This window comes from Ambystoma mexicanum, chromosome 6p (assembly GCF_040938575.1).
Source record: "Ambystoma mexicanum isolate Mex_15411 chromosome 6p, UKY_AmexF1_1, whole genome shotgun sequence".
Lineage (NCBI taxonomy): Eukaryota > Metazoa > Chordata > Amphibia > Caudata > Ambystomatidae > Ambystoma > Ambystoma mexicanum.
The window spans coordinates 825,630,870-825,648,800 of record NC_090935.1 but is presented as its reverse complement, the minus strand read 5'-3'; the positions used below and the strand labels follow the sequence as shown (position 1 = coordinate 825,648,800).

At 44.9% G+C, this 17,931-nt stretch overlaps 1 protein-coding gene across 1 annotated transcript in view; it reads right to left on the bottom strand.

The window, feature by feature from the left end:
- Positions 1-42: 42 nt before the first annotated feature.
- MACIR (macrophage immunometabolism regulator) overlaps positions 43-17,931 on the bottom strand; it is a 176,292-nt gene continuing 158,403 nt past the window's right edge. The window contains exon 3 of the mRNA XM_069625465.1: positions 43-828. Within this exon, the coding sequence (XP_069481566.1) occupies positions 182-808 (627 nt within the window). The 5' untranslated portion in view covers positions 809-828 and the 3' untranslated portion in view covers positions 43-181. The remainder of the gene's footprint in view (positions 829-17,931) is intronic.

The window sequence follows — 17,931 nt, the reverse complement described above, 5'->3', positions numbered from 1 at the left end:
TTACAATACCCGATTTCGACAGTGTTCAAGTTTGTTCAAATAAAACAGTGCAACTGTTTATCCACATAGCTGATACACCCACGTAGGGTGGATAGCCATGTGCATTGTACAATATTGGATTATTTTCGAAAAGTTGTTCTTTCAATCCAACTGGCTTTAGCTTCAAGAAGGGACTATCCACCTATGTATTGTTTCTTGCAAACATACGGTCCCCTCGGAGGGTGAGGTGTTGAAGTTGATATTGCAGCACTTCGGTGTCAGCCGGTTCCTTGATGTTCATTTTGTCTAAATTGAGGTAGTCCAGGGATTTCGAATGTACACGCTTACCTTTCAGAAGGCAAAGAGGCAAAGGACCATGCAAGGCTTTGCAGGGTTCGTAGGGCACAGCCTTACTACATTTATCTCCAGAGCTTGGCATCCGCCGTCGCCTGCGTCCATTAATTGCTGGGATCTCATATGGCTGATAGTACCGGGTTCTGGTTCTGTATAGACGTGAGACACGCGGGAGTCCCGTATCAAGCTGTTTGGGGCGCCAGGCAGGTAAAAGATCACCAGTGCCATCTTCTGTTGCTGTGCATTTCTGAGCAAGTTTCAAGAGCTCCTCGCCAGTTGTGAAGCCAACTAAATAGTTAGAATCCATGTGCAGGATTTGGTAGCCAGACACAGTCCGTCGCATTGGGGAGCACGGAGTGCTGGAGCAGCGAGGTTTCTCTGAATCAGATTTGGCTGGGGAAAGACCTTCGGCTGAGGATGGTAAGGGAAGGGTAGACCTAGAAGTCCTGACATCTCCATTTATGTCCACTTCCATTCTGAAGGTCCCAGTTTCTCCTAGCGAAAAGTAAGAGCAGAGTTAGACATGAGATAATAGAAACGAGGATCAAAACAAACATACATTTGTTGAACTTCAACAAAGATAAAAGACTTAAATGGAGTTAAATTTCTTTTCATTTTCTCCCAGTAAAACATGCCCTAATCCATACACGGACATTGACGTTTGTCAATCAGTAAACATTGGCAGGAGATCATGATTCTGCAAGAAATTAAAACCATTCCTCTTTTTGTAAGAGGCAGATATACTTTCAAACATAAGTAATCAACAATTCTTCAACAAGATGCATTTCATAAGTGGTTTGACAAACTATTAGTGTGAGGTTTAGGTAAGCTACATTGTTCTCAAACCTCTTGAATTTGGGGACAAATTGGCACGTGGTTATTCCTCCAAATATGAATAAGTGTTGCTCAGAGACTGCCTTCAACTAACCGTTGAATGGAGTTGTGTGTCATTAATAGATTTGATATTTTGAAATTTCTCCACAAAAAAAAGGAGTACAAACAAGGTTATGTTCACAAAAATAGTTATGCTTTACGAACACATTATGGTAAAAACAAATATTTGGACTAAATGCATTTTACAATGCACTCTCATATAAAACACCATGTCGTTGTCCACAAAACACAGAATCACACAGTGGCAAGCTTTCAGAAACACATATGTGATCTAGTTAAAGTTAGCAGAAACGTACGCAACACACTACCGCGGCAGAGGGATAAGCAGACAAGCAGACATCTCAAAGTCAAGTTGTAGGATTCAAATGTCTTAATTAGAACAAACAGAAAACCAAGATATTGGGTTTAACATAGTCACTTGAGGGGAATTTCAAGTCCTCAAATTCGTCCCTTCTCTCCCTTAGAGGCTGCCATCCTAGAGGCCAACAGAAAGTCACATGTTTCGGGGTTTTTAAGCGCCCTCTTTTCTTTCTTGATGTTGCTTTTTTTGTTAGATTGTGCTTAAGTAAACCTTTCACACTTAATCAGGGTATTAAAAAAAGTAGATACCATTTTTTTATTATAAATGCTTCCAAAAATATATACCAACTACATATATCTTTTGATACATTATGAAGCAAAATTGCCTTAATGAATCCAACTACAGCTAATGTCAGTGCAGTCAGATAGTCTGAACCAAAACTGCTGTGAAGCTAAAAAAAATAAAAAATAAATCATTGAAAAAGGTTCTAAAAATGTCGAGCATCTGAATCGGATGCTCTGATGGGTAGGATATTGCACGTAGGGGAATTTACAAAGGTAAGTTAACAAATAACCCCACCTCTTTACCTCTGCTGCAAGGTGCTTGTATTTCAAAATAGCCTTCTGAGTAGCTATCCAGCCTGGCTAGATGTAGCCTTTTCTGAGTCAGTGCATTGATGAAATAAAAGACTATTTTACCTACTAATTAGGCGAAGAATACTATTATTCTAGCTAATGTAGTCCTTATACATTTTCATATATCTATATAAGGGCGCAGCCGAGTGGCAAAGAATGAAGTCCATTCTCCTGTGAGCCCTGGAGGGACTCTTCTCAAAACACTTCTACCACCACCACCCAGACCTACAACAATATGGAAAGAAAAAGATCAAATCGGTACCTCTCCAGAGATGGCAAACCAAAAATCTCTGACAAATTAGATAATCTGCAAGAGAATTATCGGCAGAAAAATCACATGGCAACATCTATCACAACAAATATGGCTCCCAACCCTGGATGTAAGCCCATATCTCGCGGTGAGGAAACAGCCTAACCCTTCCCCCTCTGATCTGCGTCTAAACGCCAATTTCAGCGACGGACTACCCGATCTATAAAAATGATGTGGCTCCACTGAGATGATGGAATCCAAGGTTTAAAAGATCCACACGGAGACCTGCTGCTTGAACTTAGATGTGGATCTCTCCACCATTGAAGGAGACAAAAAGGTACGAAGGGGCTCACCTGGGCAAACATTGGCAGAACCAACCAGTACATAATTTGCCTGGTGTCACCTGAGGCACTGCTGCAGAGAACAACTGGCAGTTGATACTGAGCTCCCGGTAATGCCTCCACACTCTATGATGGACCCGACATTTCACTGTAGCCTGCCGCCTCCGATATGTGGAAGAAGACGGCAAAGAGGACACACGGGAGGCGTTTGAAGTCTTTACAGGTCTAAAGACATGACAGTTGAGTGTCGACAGTGGTCCGCATGAATAACATCAATCTACCTGATAGGGAAGACTAATGACTAATAAAGTAAAACACAGGGATATGTTGTCAGAGAGCACTGGGAACACTGGGATGCCACGCTGATCAGGGTTTTCTTAGAGCATACGTCCTGCAGCAAGTTTGTAGATTCCCATGTAGAAGTGCTAATTTGACCTCAAAAAACGAATATCTGAAATAACTAAGGAAATAAAGAGCAGCACTGCACAACTAACCAAATGAATCATGTACTCGTGGTCAAGGAGGGGCTTGAGGTAGAAAACTCTCTGAACAGAAACATGATCAACCTGAAATGGCTAACATGATGCAACACCTCAAAACTCAATGGAGACAATCCTCACAAAGTAGGGGGACCTAGAAAATAGATTTGAAACTAAACAGTATGTTCGAGGAGTACCCAAACAGGTCAATGATGAAGAATTGGATCTAGCGCAGTCAACGATGATCAAAAGGAAAAGCCCCCGGTTGGTAACGGGGAGGATTATCACAAAGAACATTAAACATTGATGAGACAACCGCTGCAGATTGCTTCTGGAGTACAAGAACCTGCCATACTGGGGAGGATAGCTCAGAGACAACGTGCTCGCCTTGTGAGCAAGATCTCACGGAGCACCACAGGTTCGATCCCTGGTTCCGTGCTTAGAAATCTTTGGGTATTAACTTAACTCTTCAAATCCATCCTACACACTGGAATAGTGTCCCCATTGATGAGAATCCACCACAACTTTAATACCGAAGCCAGGAAAGGACCAAAAAAGCTGTATTGTCAGATTACATTATTAAATGGGGACGCAAAAATATTCACTAAAATATTAGCCACAAGACTACCCAAATAAATTGCACTTGAACAAACTGTGTTCATGAATGGTTGAGAAACAGGGATAACATTAGAAGGGCGATAAATATAATCAAATCAAAAAAGTGGCCATGATCATACTATATGCGCAGTAGGCATTTGATAGTATGAATTGAGATTTCATTGAATTAGCATTATAGAAGTTTGGATTCAGACCCGACTTCACAACACTTGTACTGTTCAACTTCCAATCCCCTACCACCAGAATCCTGATGAACAACTCGCTCTCAGATAAGATTCATATAACAAGAGGCACCCGACGGGAATGCCTACGGTCTCCTCTTATTTTTACATTGGCAATGGTGCACCTATAAAAGGGGCGACTAGCCGAGGGACCACACAAAATATCAAGCACTCTTCCTAATGGATATAGAACAATTGCTCCCCAAAACTATCGAAGTGCTCTACGAATTTGTGAAAGTCGCATGATTGAGGGTTAACCAGGAAAAATCCATTGGACTGAATATAACAAAAACCTGAGAAAATCTATCGTATTTGGTGAAAGTACCCTTTAACTTGGGAAGAAAGGAAACTAATATCTGGGGGTCAAACTGACCCCTTCATATGAAACCCTATACAAGAGAAATATGCCTAATCTTTGGAAAACATCTGAAGATGACCTTGAAAAGTGTGACAAACATGAAATTTCTTGGGCATGCAGAACAGAAGCAACAAAATGACCTTACTTCCTAGACTCCTGTACGCATTCCAAACCTTACCCATAAAAATGTCGCGGACAATGCTGGAAAAACTAAAGGGGAAAATATTCACATTCATTTGGGGGTCAAAATAAAATTTCAAAAAAATGCCAAGAACACAAACGTGTATGCTCAAGAACCCATGCACTGAAGGATTGGATGTACAACATGTCAAAAGTTATTATCTGGCAGTGCAAACTGGATCCGATGCCTTAACCCTACCAGTGGAAAAATGCCTAACAAGAAACAACACAACTGCCACTATCCAACCTTCCACTGATCTCAACATGAGGTGAGACAAAGGAGTGGTGTAGCAAGCCGAGCCTGTGCCCCTTGACCCCTGTATTTCAAACCCCTGCCTTTTCCCCCAGACTAAAGGTAAAACAAGGCACCTTGAGACTACACCACCTATAGGCTGACAGACCATTAACGTTTGAAGAATGTAAACAAACCTCTAGTATAAACAAAAGGGGCAAGATATCAATATAAACAACTCTGCCACTGGATAAGACAGAGGGAGACTACAGCAGCATAGATCGGGCCTATAAAGGGACACGACTAAGCCAAAGTTTAAGGGATGGGAATAACAAGCAAATTAGACAACTGTACAGGTCTTTAGAGGTGGCAACCCCAGGTATTAGGCACGCAGATGCTAAAATGGGAACAATAAGTGGCAATCACTGGCAGAGGAATCTTGGAACCGTATATGGGAGAGAGACCACAAGGCCTCTAAATACACCACAATTAAATAAATGGGCATGTAAAATAAGCTACCGATGGTACCTCACCCCAGAGGCTCCACAAACTAACACTGTCAGTTTCCCCACTATGCTGGAGAAAAGGTGGAGGAATTGGAAACATGGGCCATATTTGGTGGGTGTAGTTTGTTGCACATCTATTGAATGCAGCCAGAAGAACTGTTCCCCAGTTCTGGAAATAACCAAATGGACCAATCATCGCACACTGGTGGATACAAATCTGGGAAGTACTAGCAATGGAGGACATATTAGCCCTATCACAAAATACGTTCCCAAAAATAGGTATGGTCCATATTCATACGTTGTGTCAAGGACAGGGAGGAATTCTATTTTAGACCCACATGATTGGAACATTCTACACTTAGCTGGTGGATTTTAGTCGGGATGATCGTAAATCAAGCGAAAATTAACTGAAATTGAAACCCTAATAAATAGAAAAAAATGCATAAGAGATCTCATGAAAACCACCTCATGGATAGAAGCTATAGGTTTGGAGGTTTTCCCCCCCCCCTTCTTTCCCCACAACTTTTATGAAAATATTGACAGATACAAAAAGTAAAATCTGTTTATGACAAAGCTGAAAATTGTGAATGCTGAAAATGCCATGGTTTTATGATTTCATCTTAAAATGCTGCAATGGCTTAATACAAAACTGATTGTGTCTGTTCCCATATAACGTTCACATACAAATAGTTTATTTAAATAAAATAAAAAAGTCATAGTAGGAGTGTGAGGAACAATTTTATGGCACAGAAGTAGTACATTCAATTATACACATGCTCTTAATGAAGTTAAGCCAAGCTCATATCTAATTACTGGAGCTGGGATTCAATTGGGTAATAGTAAAACTTTCCTTCAGAATATTCCTTCTGATGTAGGTAATGTATTCCAATTGTTCAAGTGCCAAAGCTCCAAGCCATAAGTAAGGTTCAGGATTATCTTTAGTTTATAAAATTTGAGTAGCGGTACCAGAGAAAAATTGCAAAATCTAACCTGTAGGCACTTCTCTTGAGCTGGAAAGAGACTTCTTTTCCTTTTCAGAAAATGGCTGTGTATAAATAGATTTGGTTTGTTCAAAATCTGAAAACCTAAATAGGTCAAGTGGGTAACCACCTCTAACTTAATCCTTTTAATGCTCAATTAATCGTGGATATTTTATTGCGAACTAGAGAATCAAATTATTTCTGTTTTAGAAATGTTTAACTCAAGTTTGTTTTCTTGTGTTTAGGTGTCAAAGGAATAAAGCGCTCGCTGTAGACCTACAGGCATGTATTCAAAATGTACAATATCAGCATAGCTGAGCTACTGAGTGGTCACATTTCCAAGTCTAGGCGGAAGGGTATTAATTCCTATAAATGCATTATCTGGTTTAGAAATATATAAACTGACAGATAGGGGGCAAGAACGCACCCCTTTCTCAAGGCTTTATGAGCGGCTATCCTTTTAGATGGCTCTGCTTCATGGTTCAATCTTATCCTTGTGTAGGTTGTAGCATGGATATATTTAAAGGATGTTCAACTGCCTGGAGTCAAGTCCCTGTGCTGCTAATTTGCTCCAGAGGAAGAATGATTGACACAATCAAATGCAGCAGACAAGTCAATGCTACCTGCATTGATAGGTACAGAATTCTTAGAGCAGTCTTACCTCTGGAGACAAGCCACAACATAAACTGAATACCTACACATCTCCTGAAGCCAGTTTGGTACCTCTATAATCTGTTGCCCATTCCATTTAAGTATAATAGATGTAAATATTTTACTTCTGGGGTCTTGAAGGGCTATAGGTCTGTAGTTTGATGGATTGGACCCATTTCTTTTTTTTTTTATTGGTACTATATGGGCCACATGCTAAGACGCTGGAAAGTGACCAAGAAGAATGAATATGTCAAACCAGTGTTAATATCTCTGCCCATGGTGGTGAATTTTTCCTTTATATAGAAATTGGACAGACTGTCTGGGGTGAGTGCGTGAGAGTTTTTAGATTTTACTATTAAGTATTCAACATCCTCCTAGTCAATTCATAGTACCATAATGGTGACAGACTAGATGCAGGTGTTGGAAAGCAAACTTTTGGTGTGGAAAATAATTTGTTGTAGTGTTGAACCCATACATCCTACAATATTGGATACATTTGTAAGCTATGATTGGATACGAAACGGTCAGTAGCCAAATAAAAACTCGGAACCCAGTTTACTTAAAAGGATTCTAAGCATAAATTGACTGTCTCTACACATCATTTGCACTTTGTGTGTTTTTAACCAGTCTTCAAATGCTGTTTCAAAAGTCTACTGCATAATTCGATGTTTTTTGGTCGCTTTGTCACCATTGGCTCTCTGAATGAATGAATGAATGAATGAATGAATGAATGAATGAATGAAGTAAGAAAGGGCAAGTAGCTTTTATCCACACTCGTTAAGGTCCCTGACATTTTGGTGACCCAAAAGTTGTATCTGCACACCTATGTTGGATATCAAGTGATGCAATTAACTTGCCTTGAGACAAAGGGGCTAGAATTGTTTGTGTCCACTTCAGAACCCGCTCCCATCTCAAAAGAAGCCTAGAGCCAATCGTGATGACTTAAGGTAGTCAACTTGAAAAGTGGCAATAATGTGACTATGGTAAAAATGTAATCTACATGAAAGGAGTACTCCCAGTTGTGCCACGTTGGAGCATGTGTGCCCACCCAAGACCAGGTACACTAGACACCACCTTTTTTCAATTGTAGGCATTTTCAATATCATTAACATTGTTCATCTCAATGAGGGCCATACAAACTCACATAACCTCCTTATATGACAGGACCTGATGCCCCCCTTCATACCACGCCAATAGAATTTCAGTGAGGTGATCCAGAAAACAGTCAAGATCAATTGGAGCAGGATTCCAATAATCATCAATCAACAGCATTTTGCTGTAAGTTTGTTACTTTAGTGTTACCTTTACTTTGAAAGAACTGGGCAGGAATCAAGCCAGACCTCAAAACTTGCATCCAATCCAGTTTCTATTGAAAATAGAAGGCCACTAAAAGAAAAAATGCTTTGCCCTGGTGCAGCCGCCAGTAAAACAGTAATGCAACCCGATAAGAGGTAACTGTCTTAGCCATACCTCCTGGAGTATTACCATTCCTTAGTTCTAATTGGGGCATGTTTCTAAATCATTAAAAAGAGAACCTTCAACCATTTACTATAAAAGTGATTTCGTGCCCCATTATACGGACTGCTCCATCCGAGTGTAAAGGTAGGTGCATCCATGACTAGCCAGCTATGACAGTAACATGACTCTTGCGCAAAGTCCAGACTGACCTTTTAATCGGGTAGTCACAATGACATGGAATTTGTAAGCCTTTTGGGAATTAATGATTGGAGACAAAAGTATTAGAAAGTGGCTGGTGAAATCTTTTGGGCAGAATAAATCATAACCCAAAGTTAATAAATTGCGAGCTTCTCCAACAACATTGAGGAAATTATTCTATATTTTAGGTGAATACAAATAAGGTAAGAATACATCTCATCCTAGTTTCAGGGACTTTAAAGGGTAACTGACAGTTCCGATGTTCGCAATATTTTCTCTATAGGTGGTTCAACAATTTGCACGGCCTTCTTCATTAAAGTTCGTAAGAATTTTCTTGAGGACTTGTTCTGTGAAGATGGAGAACAAAACTCAAAGAATCAGAAGAGACAATCCGTTGCCTCTTATTTTAAGGAGGTTCTGATAGATAAATGGTGTACTGTTGCCACTTCCAAGATTAAGTTATCTTGCAAAGGCTGTAACGTGTCTGCTTTCTTATTTTCACAAGAGAATTGGGAGCTCTTCAATAGCACAGAACTCTAGATTGGAATGTGGGATTCCTGAAAGATTGTGAGTAGTAGGCGCAAGCTTGCTGTCCCAATATTCAAGTCTATGTTCAATCTGAGAATAATTGATTGAAGTCTTAATTCAGAGCCGATATTTTCATATAGCCTGACCAGTGAAGTCAGGACGTAATTTAGGGCACAGATGGAGTTGGGACCCAGTTTAATTAAGTCTCGTAGAGACTAACATTCTGCAATAAGAACTATCAGGGGCAAAAGCAGCTTTAGAATGAGACAAATGGTGTGAAAATATTGAGGGGGGACATGGATAATCCCTTGCATTTTTAGCAGAGTTAACTGCTTCGGCAGATGCTATGTCCACCTCTTTGTTTGTACCAACAAGCTGGGTAAGGCTCGGAGAAGAGGTGGTGGATCAAACTAGTTGTAAAGCAGTTTCAGCCAAAGAGGCAGAGCTAGGTCGACATTAGTCTGTTAGGCAGCTGTTGTTGCGACGGGCCTCCCTATGAATTTCCACAATAGTCTCTACAAGAGGAAAGCTTCTCCTTGGCAAGAAGATATTAGGGATTATCTGAGGGGGAATACCCTTGCGCGAGTTGGTTTTCTCCATTACACAGGGACTCTATTGTGCAGGAAAGCTCCAGAACAGACTTGTTACAGAGCCACATAGGATGGCCTTTCCAAGGATTGACTATGATGAGGCTTTGTTTGCTACGCAAGTTATACATGGTGCAAGAGGAATTTTGGCGATAGTCAGCTGGCTGGAATAAAGTTCAAATGGTAGGGTGAAAGTAATAGAAGCCTGCATGCCTTCACCTGTACCAATAACTCCAACTGCGACTCTTATCCAAGGGAGTGTGCTTCGCGCAGGTTGTTTAGGACAACCCCTCCAGCAAATGCAAGCAATAAGGAAGATCCAACCACACGGTCTTGAAAAAGCATCAGTCCGCTAAAATGCTTCATGCAGCTTGCTTCTCAAATTGTAACATTCATAAAGGAGACTACAATGCTTACAGTTCCTCCTCAGCGCCTTGGCACTCTCGCTCTGTAATTCACACACAGAGCTCTATGGGTGTCTAACAAGCGGGACCGAAAGCCAGATGCTGAAGGAAAAAAGAAGATATCCCAGGATCAGGCAATGGTTACAGGCTCTGTGCAGGAGCTCTAGAGAGCTTGTCTTTCTAAACAAGTCTCTAATTTCTCAACTCTGTGCCGGAGCACCAAGCCGCAGGTTGGGGGACTAACAGGCTGTCAGATGGGCACTCCGCACCTCCCAAAATACAGCTCCAGCACAGAAGGACATGCGGCCGCGTGTCCTCGTACTCCATGCTCCCAGCAACATGCACCGCCACCTAGTCTGAATGTTGGAGCGACAATTTGGCAGACCTATCTTTGAGACTAGTAGGTGGTGCATGTTGCTGGGAGCATGGCGTACAAGAACCCAGAACAGTGCTTCAGCATGCTTTTCAATGTTGGAGCAACAGTTTGGCAGACCTGGCTTTGACACACGCTCTGAGCCCTGTTCTTGTACTCCATGCTCTCAGAAAAGTGCTCTGCCTCCTAGTCTCCCAGCAAGGTCTGCCAAACTTCTGCTCCAGCACAGACGCCATTGACTTTCCTTGTTTGACTTTCATATACCTTGTCAGTAAGGAACATTTCAAAGAACCTGTCCTCACATGCTGGGGAGGGGGCTGAAGGCGTGGAAGCCATGCCCTGTGGTTGCTGAGTTCTTGACAGTCCTTGCCGCACCCCGCTGGGAGCTGCATACCTCCCCTGTGCAGGTGTGGTCGGGAATGACATGGACCAGGTCACTGTAGTGGTCCAGTCCCACCCAGAGATGTGCTCCCATGCATGCTCTCCAGAAGGAGGCAGCTCCGTGCGAGGCACCATCTTGTCTGTCCTGGCGGCCATTTTGTCATGCCGTGTGCCACGTGCCTGCTGCGTGGTGCTTGAAGAGCCAGGCTGAGCCTCCACCTGTGCGCTTAGAAGCAAAGGCTCAGATCTGCCCTGCACCTCAGGTAGAGGCGGAGCGTCCTCGGCCATAACGCCAGTACTGCTGCGTGTAAGTGCCCCGGTAGTAGAGCATAGCACCTTGGGAAGTCCCGGGTACAAGAGCCCTGTGGCCCCTCAGCACTGGAATCGGGAGAGTCTTGAGACCTGTTGGCCGGTAGCTGTGGGAGCCTCGGTCTCCTTACTGGTCTTAGGACCTGCAATCCCCTCCTGCTCGGGCGCTTCCCTAGGAAGTGGTCGCCCTTGCCCCATGCAGAGGAGAACAGTGCACATAGCTTGGGCCTGGTCATCCTCCTCACGTAAGTCTTGAGGTCCTCTGGAGGTGATCTCTCAAACAGCTCCTTCCACCTTTCTAAGCGATTCTTGAGAGCTTGCGGGGTCTGCGCGTTGCACGCAGGAGAAGCGTCCCAACTGTGGTTGGGGCCAAGGCACCGGAGACACAGCGTGTGTGGATCCGACGTGGGGAAGGAACCCTTGCAGGCCAGACACCTGCTAAAACCCCACCATCGACATGCGCTGGGGAGGAGCGTGGCACCAGAGGACAGTCTCTTCTCTGACAATCTAGGAAAAAAGGAAAAACAGAGAGAAGAAAAATATAACGATTTCGGGGAGGAGCGCGTGAAATTACAAGGCCGGAGCCTTACCCAGGAGTACTGGAGAAGTGGTCTGTTCCAGTCGACGTGGAAAAGAGAACTGAGGAGTGGCGCCGGTGGGTGGTGTCAGGGGGCCGCATGCTCTCAGGGCCGTGCTCTCACACGCCTTGGCCCTCATGCGCATCGCAATTTAATGGGAAGACCTCTTGTGAACTAGGTTCCGTTTCCTGTCCCTAGCGATGGATGCCCATACAGTATGGAGGAAAGGGGACAGGACGTAGGCATATGAGGAACCACACTATGGGATAAAACTGTGTCTGACAATGGAAGGCTTGGAGTAATGAGAGTTGGTATACTCCTACACATCAGCAAGCTTGTTTGAGAGCAAGGCTCGTCTGTTGCGCTACAATACCTGAGCAGCTGCCCTGCACGGCCTCATCACATCGCACAAGTCAGCGAATATCCAGCACCTACATAGAACGACTATCATCAAATGACTTCTATGAATACTAACAGGGACAATAACCACATGGGTTGGCCATGTCATTGACTAGAAACTGGGGCTCTAGGAGGCGTGATCAGGCACACATGGGATAAGATGTAGGGCACCAACACTATAGAGTGGTCTTAAAAGATAAATATAAACTAAAGTAACCTTTATTTGCCATGTTCAGATTTTTATTTTTCTTCAATTCTTTCCTACAGCGATTGCCAACAGCTGGCTACTTACTTTTAGTATATATGACTCATGAATGCCCATCAAGCACTGAGACATTCTGTAAGCGATATTCAATCAACACTACAGCTAAGTCAATGCCAAGTCTGGGATGCTGAGGAAAACCCTTATTGATGTATTTTTATATCCAGTTCAGTACTCTGGATGACAACCCTTGTATAACACCCCCCTCTTAGAATCTCCCTGACCCCACTGAACAAAGAAGTAGGTTTGTTTTGCAAATTAAAAGGTTTATTTGGACAATTCAACAATATGGGATACATTACTCACCGTAATCGTATTTCTGATGCTTGTATCTGCTTAGATTCACATGCTGTGCATAGGCCGACATCTAGTGGAAGCTGCGGAGTATTACAGTTTGTTTTTCGAAACTCGAAAATGGGCGTCGACACAGGCGTGCCAGTAATACTATCCCTAGTGTGACGTCCACTGTACCCAAGATCCCTCACGCGTCTGGGATCCTCAGATTGTATTTTTTTTTCTGACATGAGGAGTAGCGTGAGTACAGATAATCCAAGCAGATAGACAGAAAGGTAAGACTACAAGCAATCATGCGCCTTCTCTCGGAGGGGAGGAAGGGTGGGTCGCATGTGAATCTAAGCAGATACAAGCATCAGAAATACGATTACGGTGAGTAATGTATCCCTTCTGAGGCTTGTGGAATCTGCTTAGATCACATGCTGTGCATAGATTAGCGAGCAGTAGCCGAAGAAGGAGGTGGGATGTGCGAAGGGTCATGAGCAAACAGGTGTCTTAGAACCGCTTGTCCCACTTGTGTATCTGTCTTGGAATGAGTGTCAATGCAGTAATGCTGAGTAAAAGTGTGAATAGAGCTCCAAGTAGCTGCTTTGCAAATGGTGTCGAGGGGAACATTTGCAATGAAAGCCAGAGTGGCACCAATGCCTCTAGTAGAATGGGCCCTTGGCGTAAAAGGCAGAGTTTTTCCAGAAAGAGAGTAACACAGCTGTATACAGTTGATAATCCACTTCGAGATCGCGCCTTTAGAGACGCGATCCCCCTCTCTGCCTGTAGCTACGGAGACAAACAGTTGATCTGTTTTTCTTAGCGGTCTGGTCTTATTTACATAGTAGAGGACCGCACTACGCACATCAAGGGTGTGTAGTTTCACCTCAGCCGAGCTTTGCGGGTTCTGGAAGAAAGCCGGAAGCTCGATGGACTGGTTTACATGGAATTTAGATATGAATTTAGGTGAGAACCTAGGGTGTGTGCGTAAAACCAGTTTGTCTTTGTGGATAATAAAGAAAGGATCCTGCACTGACAGAGCCTGAATTTCACTGACCCTTCTTATGGAGGTAATGGCTACTAAGAAGGCCGTTTTATAAGTCAGGTGTTTGAGACTACTTTTATGCATGGGTTCGAAAGGGGGGCCCATGAGCTTAGCTAGCACCACATTGAGGTCCCATCCTGGCGGTGGGTTCGAAATAGGAGGGTGAAGTCTCTTTACTCCTTCCATGAAGGCTTTAACTACTGGTACTTTCCACCACGATACTTTGTTATGGGATGTGGTGTAAGCCGAGAGGGCTGCCAGGTGTACTTTCAGAGAGTTAAAAACCAACCCTGCGTCCAGCAGGTGGAGCATGTATGTTACCACGTTGGAAGGAGTGCAATCAACTGGGTTGATTTGTTTATTCTGGCACCAAATAACGAATCTTTTCCACTTGTCAAAGTAACAGTGCCTTGTGTTTGGTTTCCTGGATTCTTTTAGGATGTCCATACACCTCTGTGGTAAATTGAGATGCCCAAACTCTATGACCTCAGGAGCCATGCTGCCAGGTTCATTGAGTTGGGTTCCTGGTGCACTGTTAGACCTTGTTGCTGGGACAGTAGGTTGTACCAGGCTGGGAGTTTGATGGGCTCGCACAGCGCCATCCTGCGTAGGTGTGGAAACCATGGTTGTCTCGCCCACATGGGAGCAACTAGGATGAGCGTCATCGATTCCTTGTTCATCTTGTACACCACCTTTCTGATGAGAGGAGTTGGTGGAAAAGCGTACGCAAACATCCCTGACCAGTTCATCCACAGGGCGTTCCCTTGGGAGTCTGGCTGGGGAAACCTGGATGCAAATCCTGGGCATTGTTTGTTTTCGCTTGTGGCGAATAGGTCTATAGTGGGGAAACCCCACTGAGAGAAGAGATCTTCTACGATCTCTCTGTGAAGGACCCATTCGTGTTCTTCTGGAAGGGAGTCTCTGCTTAGGGCATCCGCTAGGGAATTGAGCTCCCCTGGAACATGTTGTGCTGATAGGAAGATGTTCCGTCTGAGTGCCCATATCCAGATTTTCTGGGCAAGCTTGGACAGATTTGGCGAACGAGTCCCTCCTTGTTTGTTCAGATAGAACATGGCTGTCGTGCTGTCCGTCCGGATCTGCACCGACAATTTTAGTAGATGGGGCTCGAACGCCCGAAGCGCTCGGAATACTGCCAGAAGCTCTAGCAGGTTGATGTGGTTCTTGGCTACTGAGTGAGACCAGAGACCCTGAGCTGTGTGGTGGAGATGGTGAGCTCCCCACCCAGTCAGGCAAGCATCTGTAGTTACCACTGCTTGTACTTCGGGATCGTAAAAGGGTTTTCCCTTTGCGAGATTCTCTTTTGTCCACCAGTGTAAGCTCTGTACGAGTGTTGGCGAAACGACCACTAGATCGTCCCACTGACCACTTGCCTGAGACCACTGTTTCGCCAACCATTCCTGCATGGGACGCATGCGCAGACGCGCGTGGGGGACCAGGTAAATGCATGACGCCATCATGCCCAGTAACCGCATTGCTTTGCGTACCGTTATTTGTTGACCTGACTGATAATGTGGAATTTGCAGTAGTATATTCCGAATTCTCTCTTCCGAGGGGAAGCTCAACCCTTTCTGAGTATCTAGGATTGCTCCTAGGAACTGTTTTGAGGTGCTTGGCACCAGACTTGACTTCTTCTCGTTGATAGAGAAGCCTAACTCGTGGAGGAGGTTGATAATCCTCTGAATGTTTGACATGCAAATTCTTGGGGTTTCCCCCGTTATGAGCCAGTCGTCCAGATAAGGGTACACTGGGATTGCCTCCCTGCGTAGGTGTGCAGCTGCCACCGCCAGTACCTTGGTGAATACCCTTGGTGCTGAAGCTATCCCAAAGGGCAGTACCTTGAATTGGTAGTGGCGACTGTACACTTTGAAGCGCAAGTATTTTTTGTGCGCCGGGAGCATGGAAATATGAAAATAAGCATCTTTCATATCCAAGGTTGCCATGTAGTCCCCTCTTTTTAGGAGGGGGATTACCTCTTGTAGCGTGGTCATACGGAATTTTTGGGGCTTGACATACTTGTTGGCAGGCCGTAGGTCCAATACTGGGCGCATTGTCAAATCTTTCTTTGGCACAAGGAAGTAAGTTGAATAGATACCCTGGTTTACCTGGTGTCCTGGGACGAGTTCTATCGCGTCCTTTTCTAGCAGAATGGCGATCTCCTCGAGAAGGATCTTCTGATGTTCTAAGGAGTGTATTCTTTGTCGTGGAGGGTGGTTCCGGGGACGCTGCAGTAATTCTATACAATATCCTGTGGACACTGTTGACAGCACCCATCTGTCTGAGGTGATCCCTTCCCAAGCCTGGGTGAAGTTGGAAATGCGTCCCCCTACTGGGTTTGCGTGAGAAGGGACCCTGAACTGAGCGTCACTGCTTTGGCGGAGGCGTGCCACCTCCCTTGTTGGGGCTGCCTCTGCCTCTTCCACGACCTCTCTTGTTACCCTTGCTGTAACTTTGGGTAGACTGCTGGTTGTTGTTCCATTGTGTACCCTGTCCTTGGGCATAGTTGCCTCTTTGTGAATTTTGGCCGCGTGGGCGACGAAAATTACTGTTCCCCCTCTGGTTCGGGGGTTTGTTGGTAAGCTGGCCAAGGGATTTGAGAGTCTCGTACTCGTCCTTGGCATTTTTAAGTGCGTCTTCGACCGCTTTCCCAAACAATAGATCTGGTTCCACCGGCTTGTCTATTAATGAAGCCTGTGTTTCTGTTTTGAACCCCGACTGCCGTAACCACGCATGTCTCTTGATAACAGTTCCTTCTGCTATCAATCTTCCTGCGTTGTCTGCAGCGTCGAAAGTTGCTTTTAATATGCAACCAGACACGGCTCTCCCTTCTGCCGAGATCCGAGCCAACTGGCCCTTTAACGGTTCAGGAGCAGAGGCTATGAGCGCCGCAACCTCTTCCCATTGATGGCAGTTGTAACTTGCCAACAGGGTGGTGGAGTTTGCAATCCTTGCTTGGTAGGCGGACGTTGAGGCTACCTTCCTGCCAAACCCGTACAGTCTTTTGCTCTCCTTGTCGGGAGGAGCTTCTGACGACGATAAGGGTGTCCCAGCCCTCTTCCGAGTGTTGGTAACCACTAGGGAGTCTGGTTTAAGATGACCTCTTATATAAAGAGGGTCAGACTGGGCTGCCCGAAAAAGTTTTTCGACTCTGGGGTTGACGGCTCTGGTGAGGTTAGGATTCACCAGGGATGGATCTATTCTACGTTGGATGGATTTAAGGATAGGGATGGTCTGAGCGACCGGCCTCCTCTCTCCCACCAACTCTTCTGCGAAGTCCCTTTCCTCCTGTACACCGTGGGTGTCGATGTGAAAATGTTCTGCTGCGCGAGCAAGAACTTCATTAAGGAGGGGTTGGTTATCAACTGGCGAGTCGGTAACTGGGGCTTCGCTCTCTACCGGGGAATCTACTCTGTAAATTTCCTGCTCATCTTCTACCTCCTCCAGGTCCTCATCCTCCGCATAGTATTCAGACCCGGTTCGTTCCTCCATAATTGAAAACTCCTGGTCCCCTTCAGGGAAAGGTTGTCCTTGGTATCTGGGGTGTGGAGTAGAGTATGGAGTAGAGTAAGGCTGCACCTCGAAGGGGTCAGGTCTTTCGACCCGGGCCTTTTTACTTAGGGGGATAGGATCAGAGGAGCCTGAGGGTGTGGCCCCTTGAGGGTCATACGAAAGGAAATGTTCTGGGTTTTTGTCATAAAAATCCGCTAAGGAAGACATCCTTGACATGACCCTGTCTATGTCCTCACTGGACCATTCTTTGGAACAGGGTATGACTTTAGTAGGCAACTTAGAGGACTTATCAAGGGTACCCTTGATGGATGTTGATGTCCCAGTAGATTTATGTTTATCTGTCTGCTTGGGGTGGAAGGATGGTCTTACAGGAGTGGAAGGCTGAGCTTTCCGCTGTTTCCCTCCCTCCCCGTGCGTGGAAAAATGTTTTCCCTGCCCCTTGGAGGCCCCAGAGACCTTCGACGCCTGGCGCCGAGGGTCGGGAGAGGTATCTTGTTTCGAGCGTGGGGCCTCTCGGTCTCTTGGAGCGCGGCCTGGGGGTGGAAGTCGTCTTCGTCTTCCGACGATCGAACTTCCGTTAATCTAGGGAGCGAGGCACTCTTGGCAAGAGTGGATGATTGCCT